This window comes from Vollenhovia emeryi, unplaced genomic scaffold (genome assembly GCF_000949405.1).
Source record: "Vollenhovia emeryi isolate VEMERY1.0 unplaced genomic scaffold, V.emery_V1.0 DF939163.1, whole genome shotgun sequence".
Classification (NCBI taxonomy): Eukaryota; Metazoa; Arthropoda; class Insecta; order Hymenoptera; family Formicidae; genus Vollenhovia; species Vollenhovia emeryi.
The window spans coordinates 1,313,023-1,326,259 of NW_011967203.1; the positions used below are offsets into that span (position 1 = coordinate 1,313,023).

At 38.7% G+C, this 13,237-nt stretch overlaps 2 protein-coding genes across 3 annotated transcripts in view; one reads left to right on the forward strand and one right to left on the reverse strand.

Moving 5' to 3' along the window:
* Positions 1-4,259: 4,259 nt before the first annotated feature.
* LOC105564549 lies at positions 4,260-9,884 on the reverse strand. 2 transcript variants are annotated; one of them, XM_012016994.1, is made up of 3 exons: positions 9,696-9,884; positions 5,448-6,032; positions 4,260-5,102 (listed from the first exon to the last, which is right to left on the reverse strand). In XM_012016994.1, the coding sequence occupies exons 1-3, from the start codon at positions 9,715-9,717 to the stop codon at positions 5,002-5,004; spliced, it is 708 nt and encodes a 235-aa protein (XP_011872384.1). In that variant the 5' UTR covers positions 9,718-9,884; the 3' UTR covers positions 4,260-5,001. The 2 variants fall into 2 exon arrangements, with proteins under 2 accessions (XP_011872384.1, XP_011872383.1); XM_012016993.1 differs by lacking the exon at positions 9,696-9,884 and adding an exon at positions 6,544-6,603.
* Positions 9,885-10,019: 135 nt separating this feature from the next.
* The window catches only part of LOC105564548, a 25,731-nt gene continuing 22,513 nt past the window's right edge, over positions 10,020-13,237 (forward strand). Inside the window, exon 1 of the mRNA XM_012016992.1 lies at positions 10,020-10,123. The gene's annotated coding sequence lies outside the window, so the exon portion shown is untranslated. The remainder of the gene's footprint in view (positions 10,124-13,237) is intronic.

Below are 13,237 nucleotides of genomic sequence, written 5' to 3' on the forward strand. Positions count from 1 at the left end.
TGCTAAAGACACTTGCAACTGATTCGTTAAAAAGATACAAGATTTAGACTCCATCATTTTTCTAGAAAACTATTACTCAAAGACACTTATACATTCTTTGAATTGTATATGGTGTCAGAAACTTTCCACGTGAGGCCATCCTAAACGTACATGATATCGTGAACTACATAGCATTTGCGAAACTTCTTTTCTTTATAACTTTTTAATAAACAACGAGCGCCGGCTAAATCCTTCTGAGCGTTACTCAGGAGGGTAACCTTGACAACATATGTCAAGCCCAAGGTTATTGGAGGTGGGTGTGTCAATCTAAATAATTACCGGAATTAATAAAGGTTGCTAGAACTCAAGAGATTTCGTCGAGAACAATAAGACACACATATATACCGTCTTATTTCCACCCGATCTGAAAACATGCTCATAACCGCGCCACGATCTGAAATCGCATCGCGGAGAGGACCATCGATGGTTCCTCGCCGAGCTGCTGTACGAGTGTTTCTGCAAAAGTGGCAACGTCGATGGTAAAACGAGAAGAGAGAGAGAGAGAGAGAGAGAGAGACGCGCGGCAGGGACGCGACAGGCTTGAATCGAGGATATAGATACCGGCAATCGCGAGGGAAACCATTAAGGGCTGTTTCTGAGGCTTATCGTAGCTGTGCAGCGAGAACGCCAAAGCAAGGAGGGCTCGACCTATTCAATTGTCGCGATAACGTCGGGATTCGAGTCAAGACGCATCAGACTTCAGGGCCGGAAACGACCACGTCCAAGAGCTTCCTCTCGCGTTTAGCCTTCCCCACGAACGCTCGCATTTCCGACCTCGCACCCTTTTGCCTCGTCCTCCACCAGAAGATTACAACCTCGAGATGTAATATAGATATTGGCCAATGCCACTTCCTCAGTTATTCTGGCCGATCAAGTATTGTTAACCCACAATTTGATCGCGCTCAGATATAATTTCTAATCGCTTATCCACTGTAGAATCCCGACGAAACTTCAGACAAGCTTTAGCAATACATTTCTCTCTGGTACATCCCGATAAAGCACTTGATGTAATAAATAAGAGCGATTTAAATAGTTGTGCATATTAGCTTTATACTCGATTCCTTCATTTCATTCGGCAATCTATTACAACGGGACGAATTTCACAGTATTAAAGCAAGAACGGGCGGATTAAACAGCCGCTGAAACGTTTGGGCGTTGAGCGTGTAATTAAAAACACGAGAAAAACGGTAATTTGGCTTTCAAGAGCCGGCGGGAGGGCCGCGCGCTCCCGGGAAGACAGGGTGCCATCGATTTCCGCTTTGGCCCAATAACCCCACCTCCATTCACGCCACCGCCGACTTCCGCTCAGAAAGCACGAAGCATTCCCTTCCGCCCAGCGTGGTTCGTCATGTGTACGTGACAATAGAATCGCGTGGGTTCATGCATAAATGCGACGTAACAATAAACAGAGCGGCGCCGGTTAAGGGCGCGGGGGATGAAGCGCGGGCGGGAAGTGACCCTTCAAAAGCCGTCATAGCCGGAGGATCAGAAACCGATATGAGATTCGGGCCGTATATGAATCATGTATCGTGCTTTCACGTTGCACCACTATTTCTGTCGCGTTATTACGAGAGCGCGAGTAAGAAACCGTGAAAATGCTTCATTCGAAATGTACTGTACATCAATGCGCATTCTCGACCCGCCGAATATACGATCACCACAGAAAGAAGAGTCTGTTGTGAATTGTAAACTCGGTTAACACGTACATACAATTTCTAAGTTTTGTGTTCACGCCCAGCGAGGTCGGCCGTCACACTAAGGTCGACTCGACGTCGCATCGACGTCAATGGGACCGAAACCGCCTTTCAATCGTCAGGTTTTCGAAAATAATTAGGTTTCGGAGCTTTACTCTTTGTACTAAATTACTACGTTTAATGTTTTGAATACTTTTAACATCTTATGGGAGAGAACTGCCAAGTTAACTTATTTAATACAAAATTTAATACGAAAAATAAATTTCCAAAACTTAATTATTTTCGAAAACTGACAGTTGGGACGCGATTTCGACTCCATCGACGTCGATTTAACGTCGATTCGACGTTAGTTTTCTCACACACTGGACGGTTTTCCACAATAACTTAATAAGAGACGACAGTGATTAACAAAAAAAAACGCGAAGATTGTAAATATTATCAAATAAATAAAATCCTGTAATATATAATTAATTATGTGGATCGTATCATATGTGCGCAATATACAGTATGGCTGCGCATTTTGCGCTTCTGTCGCCCATGGCAACCAGCTCATACGAGAGTTACCTAAGAGGGTAAAACATTAAAGACGATACGCGGTAGATGGTTGCTGAAGGAAGTGTAGTAATAGTTTATGAAGCGAGTTGTTTCGCACGTGCAATCACGGTAATGTTTATAAATCTGCCTCTTTCGTTCTTTCATTTCTCATCTCTCCCTTCATTTTCCCTTAGGATCAAAGATATTTCAACTTGTATTTCAAATAAAAAAGAAAAGAAATATATGTGTTATTTTTTCATATCTTCTTCTTAAAAGATGTCAAGACTTTCGTGGAATAACTCAAGCTAAAAGAGAGAAAACGCTGACCTACTCGAAAAAAATATGCTTCTTTATATACATATATGCGTTTTAATTTAATAAAAATTTTTTAGCCTCGATGTTTTTTTTTGTTTAAAATTCAATTTCAAATTGAGTTGAAGCGTTTAACGTTAAATTATAAAAATAGGGCATTTTGTACATATCCCTGAATATTCAGCGAAAATAAAAACGTACAGAATGTGAGGCATTCGAAAAGTATTTTGTCAATAATTGCACGTCATAAAAAAGATGTCAGAGGTTAACGAAAACGATCTGACGAGTAAAAAATTTGAATGTGCTCTTAAAAAAATTGTTGAATGAGATTACAGTCCTAACGCGTGTCAGCTCGCCACTCTGATTATTTCAATAGCAATCGAGATCAAACGAAGTGTAACGCGCTACACATTTCTGAATGGAGATCTACACGTATCTCTCCAGCCTCTTTATCGAGGTCGCTACAAGGGGTAGCGAGGAGCCTCGTTTACAGAGTAAGTACGGCCCGCCTGCCGGATTAGATACTCGTAAACTCTTACAGGTGACAGAAAGGTGAGGGACGCGGGGCGAGGGATGGAAAGGGGTGGCACTCAGATCCATGAAGGAGATGCGAAAGGGAGGAGGCGGAGGGGTTGATGGCACGCGGGCACCGAGGTTGCCTCGAGTGGCGAAACGGCTGAAAGTTCCTTTCATGTAAAGTAATTAACTACCGGCAACCGTTGACAAACACCTTACCCTCGTTCGCGGGCCTTCTGGCCTCGAGTGTCCTGGCGTCGTTTTCCTAGCATGAATCCACCACCGTCCCCTTTACTCTTTCAAGGGAGGAAATTTTTGTATTTTTCATCAGCCCTCCGACCTTTCGTTTTCCTCGCTGCTCTGGTCGCTAACTTGTCTGGCTTTATAGCCTGCGTTTCTTTTCGTTCTTGGGGCTTCTCCTCCTGCATTAAGCTTCTATCATCTTTGATCCTCTTCGGCTTTTGCGCAAACCACTGGCCGACGAAAATCGACCTCACCCTTTTATTTTATAAGGCCCTTTATTATCATACGTTCTCAACAAGAAACCCGTACCTCAAAGCGTTATAAAAATTGTATGCACGTACGATTTTTCATCTTAATGTATAGAGAGATTAGTTCTTGCATATTTAAATACTGGCCAGAACAAGAAGAACGAGAATCATGATTTGAATTGCAAATGTTCAAATTGACAAAGATTTTAGCAAGACGTATGTTCGACACTTTTATATAGAAACATAGCTGTGTATATCTTGTCTATGGAAAATAAAAATATATTCACCGAGATATTCGAGCACCCTTAAACCGCCTATTATTCGGGACTTAGCTAAACTGTAAGTCTACTTATGATCTTAGTAGTTTTATCCATTTTCACCCTGAGAATTTACCTTCAGCTACAAACTTTCACATCTCCCAGGATATTCAGACTTTTCTGATCACCTATTCTCGAGAGATACAAGTCTGTATTTTTAATCAGTATACGATGAGCGCCTCCATTTACCCTTCTCTTTCTTAACTTTATTGTTCAGTTACCTTGCCTTCCACCACGATGTTGTCTACTCCTTCCCTGTCTTCCACTACTTCGTCATCGGCGTCCCATCGGGCCAATAAGCGTCCAAGTTTCTACGTTAAGTGGATAACGGGCTTGACAAATAATTATGAACTTCGTACAACGTCGCCAACGTCATTTCAATTACAGATTTATAAATTACATAAAGAAATTAATAAATTAATTAAGCTACATATATGGCATACTTAATAATATAACACAAATCACAATGAACATACAAAGATACTTAATATCATAGTTATAAAATTCAACATCCATTCCTCAATTTAAAGTAGATCCTGATAATAATAATAATTTCTAAAAATGTACTATTATTTCAATTAACTTAAAGAAAATTGTTCCTCGTCTATAGTTGTATCAAAATGTATTTTTTTCATTTATAATAAGCATAGAGTAATCATAATATGAGTGGCAAACGCAACAAGATATTTCATTTCTCTAGTACTTGTGTTACATGTAAATTTTATTCCCTAACAAATCATATTATCGCACAATAAAATGAAATGAATTTTAGAATATTTTCATATTATTATCTTGTCGCGAAAAAAAGTTTGAAGAAAATATGTATATAAAATTGACAATACAGAACATATTAATCAATAATGAAGCAATAAATATATTTTTGTTACATAATGTAATAGATGAGAGAAATAAAAAATGAGACAAGGAAAAATTCTCTCGAGAGCTCTTTGAGATTCCATTTCGACATCTCCGGAAATATATATCCTGATTAAGCAGATATTACGTCGGATTAATCAATTTTTATTAAATCGTTAATTAATAATATCTCGTAAGTCAGAATTTATCACTTCCGTAGTAAACATAGATTCCATCGATGAGTTATCTTCGCCACCAGCTCTTTTCCATAATGAAGCGAACCATCAAGGATAAGGCCATGACAAAGATAATGACCGCCGCTGCCACGAGGATAGCGCCGTATTCTATTAAAAATAATGATTTGCCTTTTAAATCTCATAATAGTTGCATTTAGCATAACAGCAGATCGACCTAGTGTCTATTATTGATAAAATTGAATGTATGTTGCTACAATACTCGCATATCGACATAGACATAGTAAATATAGACTGATCGTCCCATTGAATAAGCTGAAGCTTGTAAAAGAGAGAGAGAGAGAGAGAGAGAGAGAGAGAGAGAGAGAGAGAGATTATAATATTTAAATTAATTCTAGGAAAGTTTTAAATGTATAGTAATAGCAATTATTTTTGCAATTTTACAATTAAAAAAATACACGCAGCCAGGATCACAATTTAACCACTGATGCTCACTTCGTGATTTTCTATCTTCGATTTTGTCTGCGATCTCGTCGTCCGCCGTTTCCCTCGACGCGAAAGAGTTCCTACGGCAACCAAACTTGAAGAACCGGTAAGGCATTAAGGGCATCGGATACGGCGCGTATTGACCATTAATCCCTTCGGGATGGAAACTCGTGGCCGGTGGCAGACAGGCTTGGTAAGGTGTTAACGGTATTTCCATCCTACGAGTCGTCCCGTCCGTGGAATACGAATCGCCGAATGGGAAAAGCCCGTACGGCCAACCGATGTGATCTGGTGGCGCGATCGCGCTATAAGGCGGCGGGATCGTGACGTAAGGCGGCGGATCGCCATTACTGTCGTTGCCGTTTGCGATAATCGGCGTTATCACGGCGGTCGGGCCGTTCGAGCTTTCCGCTATGTATGCGTTATGATTTAATGCCACGGATTTATTCTGAAGCGACGATGGAACGCCACCTTGAAGATACAACTCGTTGACGGATAACCGCTCGTCTGGCTCAAGTCTCACACGTATGTCCGACACGTCGTTGCGCGCCTCGCCGGATAACAACTGCTCAACCTCCGGGTTTGTCGAAAAATCTGCAACCGAAATTAAAATATGTTCGCTTTTCTGTTTGATAACATTTCTTCACTCGATTATCCCTGAGCGACGTAACAGTTTGTTAGAGATAAAACTATATGTAATCAGATTATATTCATATGAAATTTATATCACTGTGATAAAAACACTACACTGAGAAAAATGTCCGATTGAATATATGTAATCGGATAATCCAATTAACAAATCTAATTAACAATAATAACAAACGGATATACCTGATTAAATTGTATATCCGATAAAAACATGTGATCGGTTTTTCAATCAAGTTCCATCGGTAACTGCATTTTATCAAATAAATTTCATCGGATATATTCATAATTTAATCGGAAAACGTAATCGGAACAATTAACCATCGGAAACGCTATTTAATTGGTTTATCCGATAAAAATTTTTCTCAGTGTGCAAGTTTATTTTAAGTTATCGATTAGCCTTTCTTCTCCTGTAAAAGTTTAATAAATATAATTGAAATATCATACGTCTTTAAATTACCTAAAAAATTGTAGTTAGTTGACATGCTTATGTTTAGTTGTTGTTTATGGCATATTAATAAGTAATAATTTAATAATAACATCATGTTACATCCAAATTAAATAATAGTAAATTTACATTATACTTTATCGTTAACAAAAATAAATAAAAACTATGGAAGAATAAAAACTGAAACATTAAAAGTATTAAAGTTATTATACATATATTTAATAAAATATTGTAAAATATATAATCTGAATTTATAATCGCAACTATGCAGCACGCGGGTATATAACAAATATAAATATGATACACAAACGTCGATATAAATAACCATCATTAAAATACAATTTTCAAAGTGTACTTCTAGCAAGTGCACTTCACCAAATAGTCTGAATTGACTCATGCCAAATCAGCTGACGACATCAGTGAGTGCCGTCGCAAAAAATTATCTGACAAGGTACTTTGCTAAGTTGGAGAACCGTTTTGGTTTTATACATTACCGATGTAATACGTTGAATGTAAACCTCACGCGACATAACATGAGGCACAAGTATGAGCTGTTTGAAAGATGACCGCGTGCAACATGTAAATTCAAAGATTAGCTTTAATTTACGCTGTGCACATTAGCATAGCACTGTGTCAACGAATTTTAAACAACTGTAAACCCAAAATCGGTTTATTATTAATAGCCGTTTGACGTGAATAATTTTCAGGAGACCTTACATCCCACATAGCACTGACGTAACAAGGATATCCTTATGAAGTTACAGATATCTCAGAGATATCTGAGAGATATCTTTATACAAATGTCTCAGAGATATCGTAGCAAATATCTCAAAGATATTTGAGAGACATCTTTATGTAATATCATACACAGATCTCTCAAAGATATCTGAGAGACATCTATATGTAATATCATATATAGATGTCTCTCGGACATTTATCCTGAACATGTATTTTCAAAATAGTATAATACAGTACTAGTACCACTCACTGCCGCGACGTGGCGACAGCGCGTTAACCTTTCTCGTAAGAAAAAATCATCCCGTATTAGTATAAAAGGCGAGCCGATATGACTCGACAGCAGGTTGTCTCTAAGATTTTTTAATACATAACCTGCTAATGTTTTACTACCTCGCTATTACCCAAATAGCACAAGTCCGTCCTGGACGTCCTTGTGCTATTTGGGATATCTTTTTAGAATAAAACGATATCGCAAGGACGTTTCCGTTACGTCCCATTGCATGTTACGTCACATTAACATTATTTTGGGACATCACAAAGATGTCTCTTAGATATTAACTTGAGATGTGATAAAAGGCGGATATTTGGATATTCCCGTGATATCACACTGATGTAATTTGGATATCTCAAGATATCTCTGGGATATGGGATATTCTTAAACAGATATCACACTGATATCACTGTGATGTCGCTGTGCTATGTGGGATGACTAACAATACGTTACAACGATTACAATGCAGCTTTATGTTTCCTCTTCAGTTTCAACACACGATTTCTTTATTTCAAACGGTTATGGCCAACTCGCGAAAATTTATTACGCAAATACAGTATTCAATATGAGTATAATTGTGTGCGTCCGCTGCCACACATACGTTGCATACTCAATTAGCAAATGCCTTGAAATTACTTTCATCCACGAAGGATAATTAATCCATTTCATGTAAGGACCCCATGTTGATCTTTTAAAACTCAAATATTTCATGTAGACTGAAGGCTGTGGAAAACGTTCGAGAAATAATTCATGAATATGTAAGTTCAAAGAAAAGTTATATAACTGATCTCTACGTATTTATCGTTTACGTTATCATGATCATTACTTTAGAACGGACACGAGAAGAGCCGTTTTATCAGTTGTTTTGCTTTTAAAATGATAAAACGTATGCCCGACATGTTATGACTATATGCTGGATGGCGCGTTTTGAAGTAATGTTTTTTTAATGACTAATAGTTACACATCATGCACATTCTCATGGCTATTTTATATTCTAATGACTTATTAGTCGCTCGTACATGTAGCGTACATTTAATCGTCAAGTCCTTGAGAGTAGTCAATATGTTACCATCACTCTGTTTAAAAGCAATAGCTGAAGAAACACTTTCTATTATCGTACACCTGCGAGTAGTAACGTGAGCCGAATTCCCGTGTCTCTCTCGTCGCGTTAATTATATGCGTATGTTTAAAGGAAGAGAGTTTCACCCGAAGCATCGGACGCTCTTCGTTCCGTGCGGCACATATTGCAATCTACTTACGGCAAAATAATGTTACCATCTGTCGCATCCTATCATAATTACTTGTAAGCGCCTTATACTCGTTTCTAAATCTATTTATTTATGCGTAATATTCATATAAGATCGTTTTTGACATACAGCTACCTTTTGGCCAACAAGCTACATATCATCACGAATGTTATAAAATAATTTTAACAAGATATTCGCTGATGTCGAAATGTTATAATAGACAATAATCGATAAATCGATAATCAAATCTCTTATGCACGTGCGCAAAAATAGAAAATTGAAATACGGAAAGTTATATCGACTGTTATAAAATAAGACATTCGCGATGTCGAATTACAAATCTAATAGAAAATCGATTCCTGTATCAAATCACTTACGCACAGAAATAGTACGTTATGATACAATATAGTTAGCTTCTACGTTAAATCTACACCGAAAAAAAAAACCTTTTTCGTTACCGTAACTATATCGTGATTCGCTAAAAATATTTTGCTGCCGTAACTATAAATTTCTAAACCACAGCAAACGGTTTGCTATCCGCACCTAATACAATAGGCACAGTAGCAAAATATTTAGCTGTCACAAGTAAATATTAGCTGTCCATACATTTTTCTTTTCGTGTACCAGGTGTATTTTTGCGCACATTTTATTTAACGATATTCCCCATGAAGCACTTCTAAACAATAAACTCTAAAGAACTTCACAATAAACTTTCAACGACCTTATCGGAAATCGGTGTCGATCCTATCCGCAAAGTTCTACTCACAATCGACAAAACTGATAAAATTGAAATTCGCGCGACAGCGATCGAGTGAATGGAGTTTCTTCTCCCGAAGTAAGCGGCGTCACTATCGCACCCACACAGAAATTCACAAAAATTACCCGGGAAATTTATCGTGCGCGCATACCTTTTCTACCGTCCCTCGACATTTCTCCATGCTATACGTATACGTCTCGAATAGCGACTGAGCGACAAGAATGTCGCGGGTATCGGGCCGCGCGCGTCCGTGATTCGACTAGCGATCAAGGTGATACACCTGACTAAATGTACACAGGTACACAGGTGCACGCACACCCGTTCACGCACGTAGATACGCACGTACGTGTGACCACGTGCCGATTGCGGACCGACGATAAGAGACGCGTCGCCGAGGATGATGCCCCAACACAACTGAACGAGCAACGCGCGCGACGCAGCGAGACTGCGATCGCTAATACGGCCACTCGGCACACGGGCGATACGCACACACGACGAGGCAGTGGACACGTGACCAGCCATACCGATTCCGCAATGCCATGGGGGGCTCCCGTTGACCGCAGTCATCCAAGGTCGCAGGTACATTGATTTCCGAGTAGGAAGAGCGGACGGCGCGAAGGAAACGCGCGTTACCGTCGACAGTGGAAAAATCCGTCCTTGGTCAAACGGATCTTAATTACAAATAGTTAAGCATCGGTAAAAACGATACGATAGAATGCAGATCGCGCGTCATCAAATTTCCTGATCACTCAACGAATGTGAATCACATATTCTGTAAATTGTTACCAATGTTTTTCTCAAGTAAATAATTTTAGCGATATGAAACTTTACGTATTGCAAAATAAGGTAAAGCAATTGTAGGCGGATTGTATTAGGGATTATATTAGGCAATAAATCACGTTGAATACGAACTGCTTAATTAGCATAACCGTGCAAGAACCGGGTTAAGGTCGACGCCCAGTATAATAAGCGGCCTCGATGCGAATAAGAGTTCCGATTATTCGAATGGAGACGTACTCGTATATGTGGTTTCAGGTAAAACGCAAGTCGTAAACTTCGTGTCGCTATGAAGCCTTTCGTGCGGAAAATTATACATCGATCAGACTATTCAAGTGCATTCTGAAACGTGTCGCGCGCTGCAAGACGGAAGAATGCGAAAAAATAAAGCGGGCATGGAAAATTTTACTTCTATAAGTGTTTACCACAAAGTTACTATTAATCACTATTGACTGTGGTGAATCAGTGACAAACACTTGCAAACGCATCACGAAGACTGTGATTAAACAATTATCCGGAAGCCATGAAGACTAAATTATATTTACTTTAAGAAATATGGATGTGAATTCTCACACTGAAAAAAATTTCTGGTTGAACATGGACGAATCAGATAATTCCTTTAGGATTTACCAGAATTCCTTTAGGATTTACTAGAATTTCTGTAGGATTACTGGAATTCTGGTAAATCCTAAAGGAATTATCTGATTCGTCCATATTCAACCAGAAATTTTTTTCAGTGCACCAATGGTGTGAAATGAAGACCCATTCAGGTGTTTATATAATTCTCACCTTAACGATGTGAAATTAACATTGCGATCACATCGCATGTCGTGAAAACAACATCATATAGCATCGAAGTTGACGCCTCGTTTGTCGTTGCGAAAGATTTTCTACAATATCGATGTTAAAAAATTCACACCGACTTCTTTAACCACGTGAATGTGGTGGAAGGTCACACCGCTATTTTTTAGAGTTTTTGAAATTGCCGATAATTATGTAAAATATATTTAAATGAATCGATAACTATTTATCACCGACAACAATAAGCACGGATTGTTTCCGCAGACGTATTATTTCCTAGAATAATCATATTGTAATTAATTCATTGATTCAAACACTTATTCTGACTAGACTCCTTTAGATATCTTTAACAACGCGCGCATTTATTACATTACTGATTTCAAAGTGTCACATTTGCATAATGTATCCGTGTCTGCAATCTCGGGGAGAATATTCCGTCTATTTTATATGACATAATAAAAGGTGTAAGACATGCACTGAAAAAAATTTCTGGTTGAATATGGACGAATCAGATAATTCCTTTAGGATTTACCAGAATTTCTGTAATGATTACAGAAATTCTGGTAAATCCTAAAGGAATTCTGGTAAATCCTAAAGGAATTATCTGATTCGTCCATATTCAACCAGAAATTTTTTTCAGTGTGCGTATTTCATATTGCGTATTAACCGTTTACAGGGAACGTAAAGAAAATTACACGACGGGTAAAGCGGGGATACAGAATTTGTTATAAGCAATATTATCGGAAGGTATTGATTCACGAGTGATCAATGAACTACAAAATTAGAAATTAAAATACAACAAAATACTTTTTTTACTTATTGAAACAAAATTTATATATTGTTTTCTTAACAGCCGGCAGGCGCAGGGGTGTGCGATTAAATTCAGCTGGGCGGCGAGTAAAATTTCACTCGCGTCTAAAAATTTGTAAAAGTGAAATTGTAAAACGGAAACTGCGATGACTAGAATGTAAGAGACCCCTTTCAAAGGTTAATAATATACATGACCGATTGCAATTATGAGCCACATATGCATTCTGAATATATTTGATCGATCAATTCACGGTCGACCTTTGGTAGAGCATGAAATGATAATCCGGACATTTTTTAATTTCCCGGCACGTGTAAAACTCTATCTCACAATGATGTGAGATAGCGGCGGTATTCATAAAAACTTATTTCGCTGCTTTTCATGCTGCGACTCGCACGGCGCGGAGTAGAGTACACTTCACACGGATACGCGTTATATTCGCGATTACGTGTCTCGCATGTCCTCCGCCGACGACGACGATCCCTCCGGAACGACGACGTTCCTTTCCCGGCCGGTCCTTTTACGGTCGCCGGAATAACTCCGTCGTGATTTCTCGCGGATTCAAGAAAACTCGGCCGAGCGCCGGCGATTTCCTCGAGCCAGGTGTCATTCTCGTATGTTTTATTTCGGAGGCAGCCGACAGTCGTAAACTGACTACGGAATGAGACGTCGCATTTTTGCGATGCGCTACGTGTACCGCAACAATAAACCGCTGGCCTGATTCTTCACAGATAATTGGATGTGCCGCCGGGATTTCTATCGTTTAAATTAGCCAACGGGAAAAATCAGATTCATTATGTCTCTGATAAAAAAAATTATTTCATATACGATAAATAATACGAGAGTGTTTCGTCAAATGTAAATCACAATAGGCAAGAACAATTATACAGGGTGGCCCACATAACTCTTAACAGCTGAATATTTCGGAAACTATTTGTCAAATCAAGAAGGGGTCAGGGGGTAACTTCACAATTTCAAACGGAACCCCCCATAAAATGTTAGATGGTTGCATTCTGCGGAAAAAAGCAAGTAAGTTTTGTTAAAAACATTTTTGCCAGATGTTTCTGTTAAAAGATTTGACGGCGTAAAGTTTCCAGGCTACAGGAAACGTAAGCGTCACGTATTCTTGTCTTTCGTCGGTGATTGAAACATAAATAAACATTGATACATGCATTAAGGCAGGATACCACCTTTGACTGCGATTTTGGAGGCGTTTCTCATGAATTTTTTTTGCATACAAAGAGTGTCCAGAAACAAAATCGGTTTTAGTCATTCATTAATGTAACTTTAATCTGTAATTACAAACT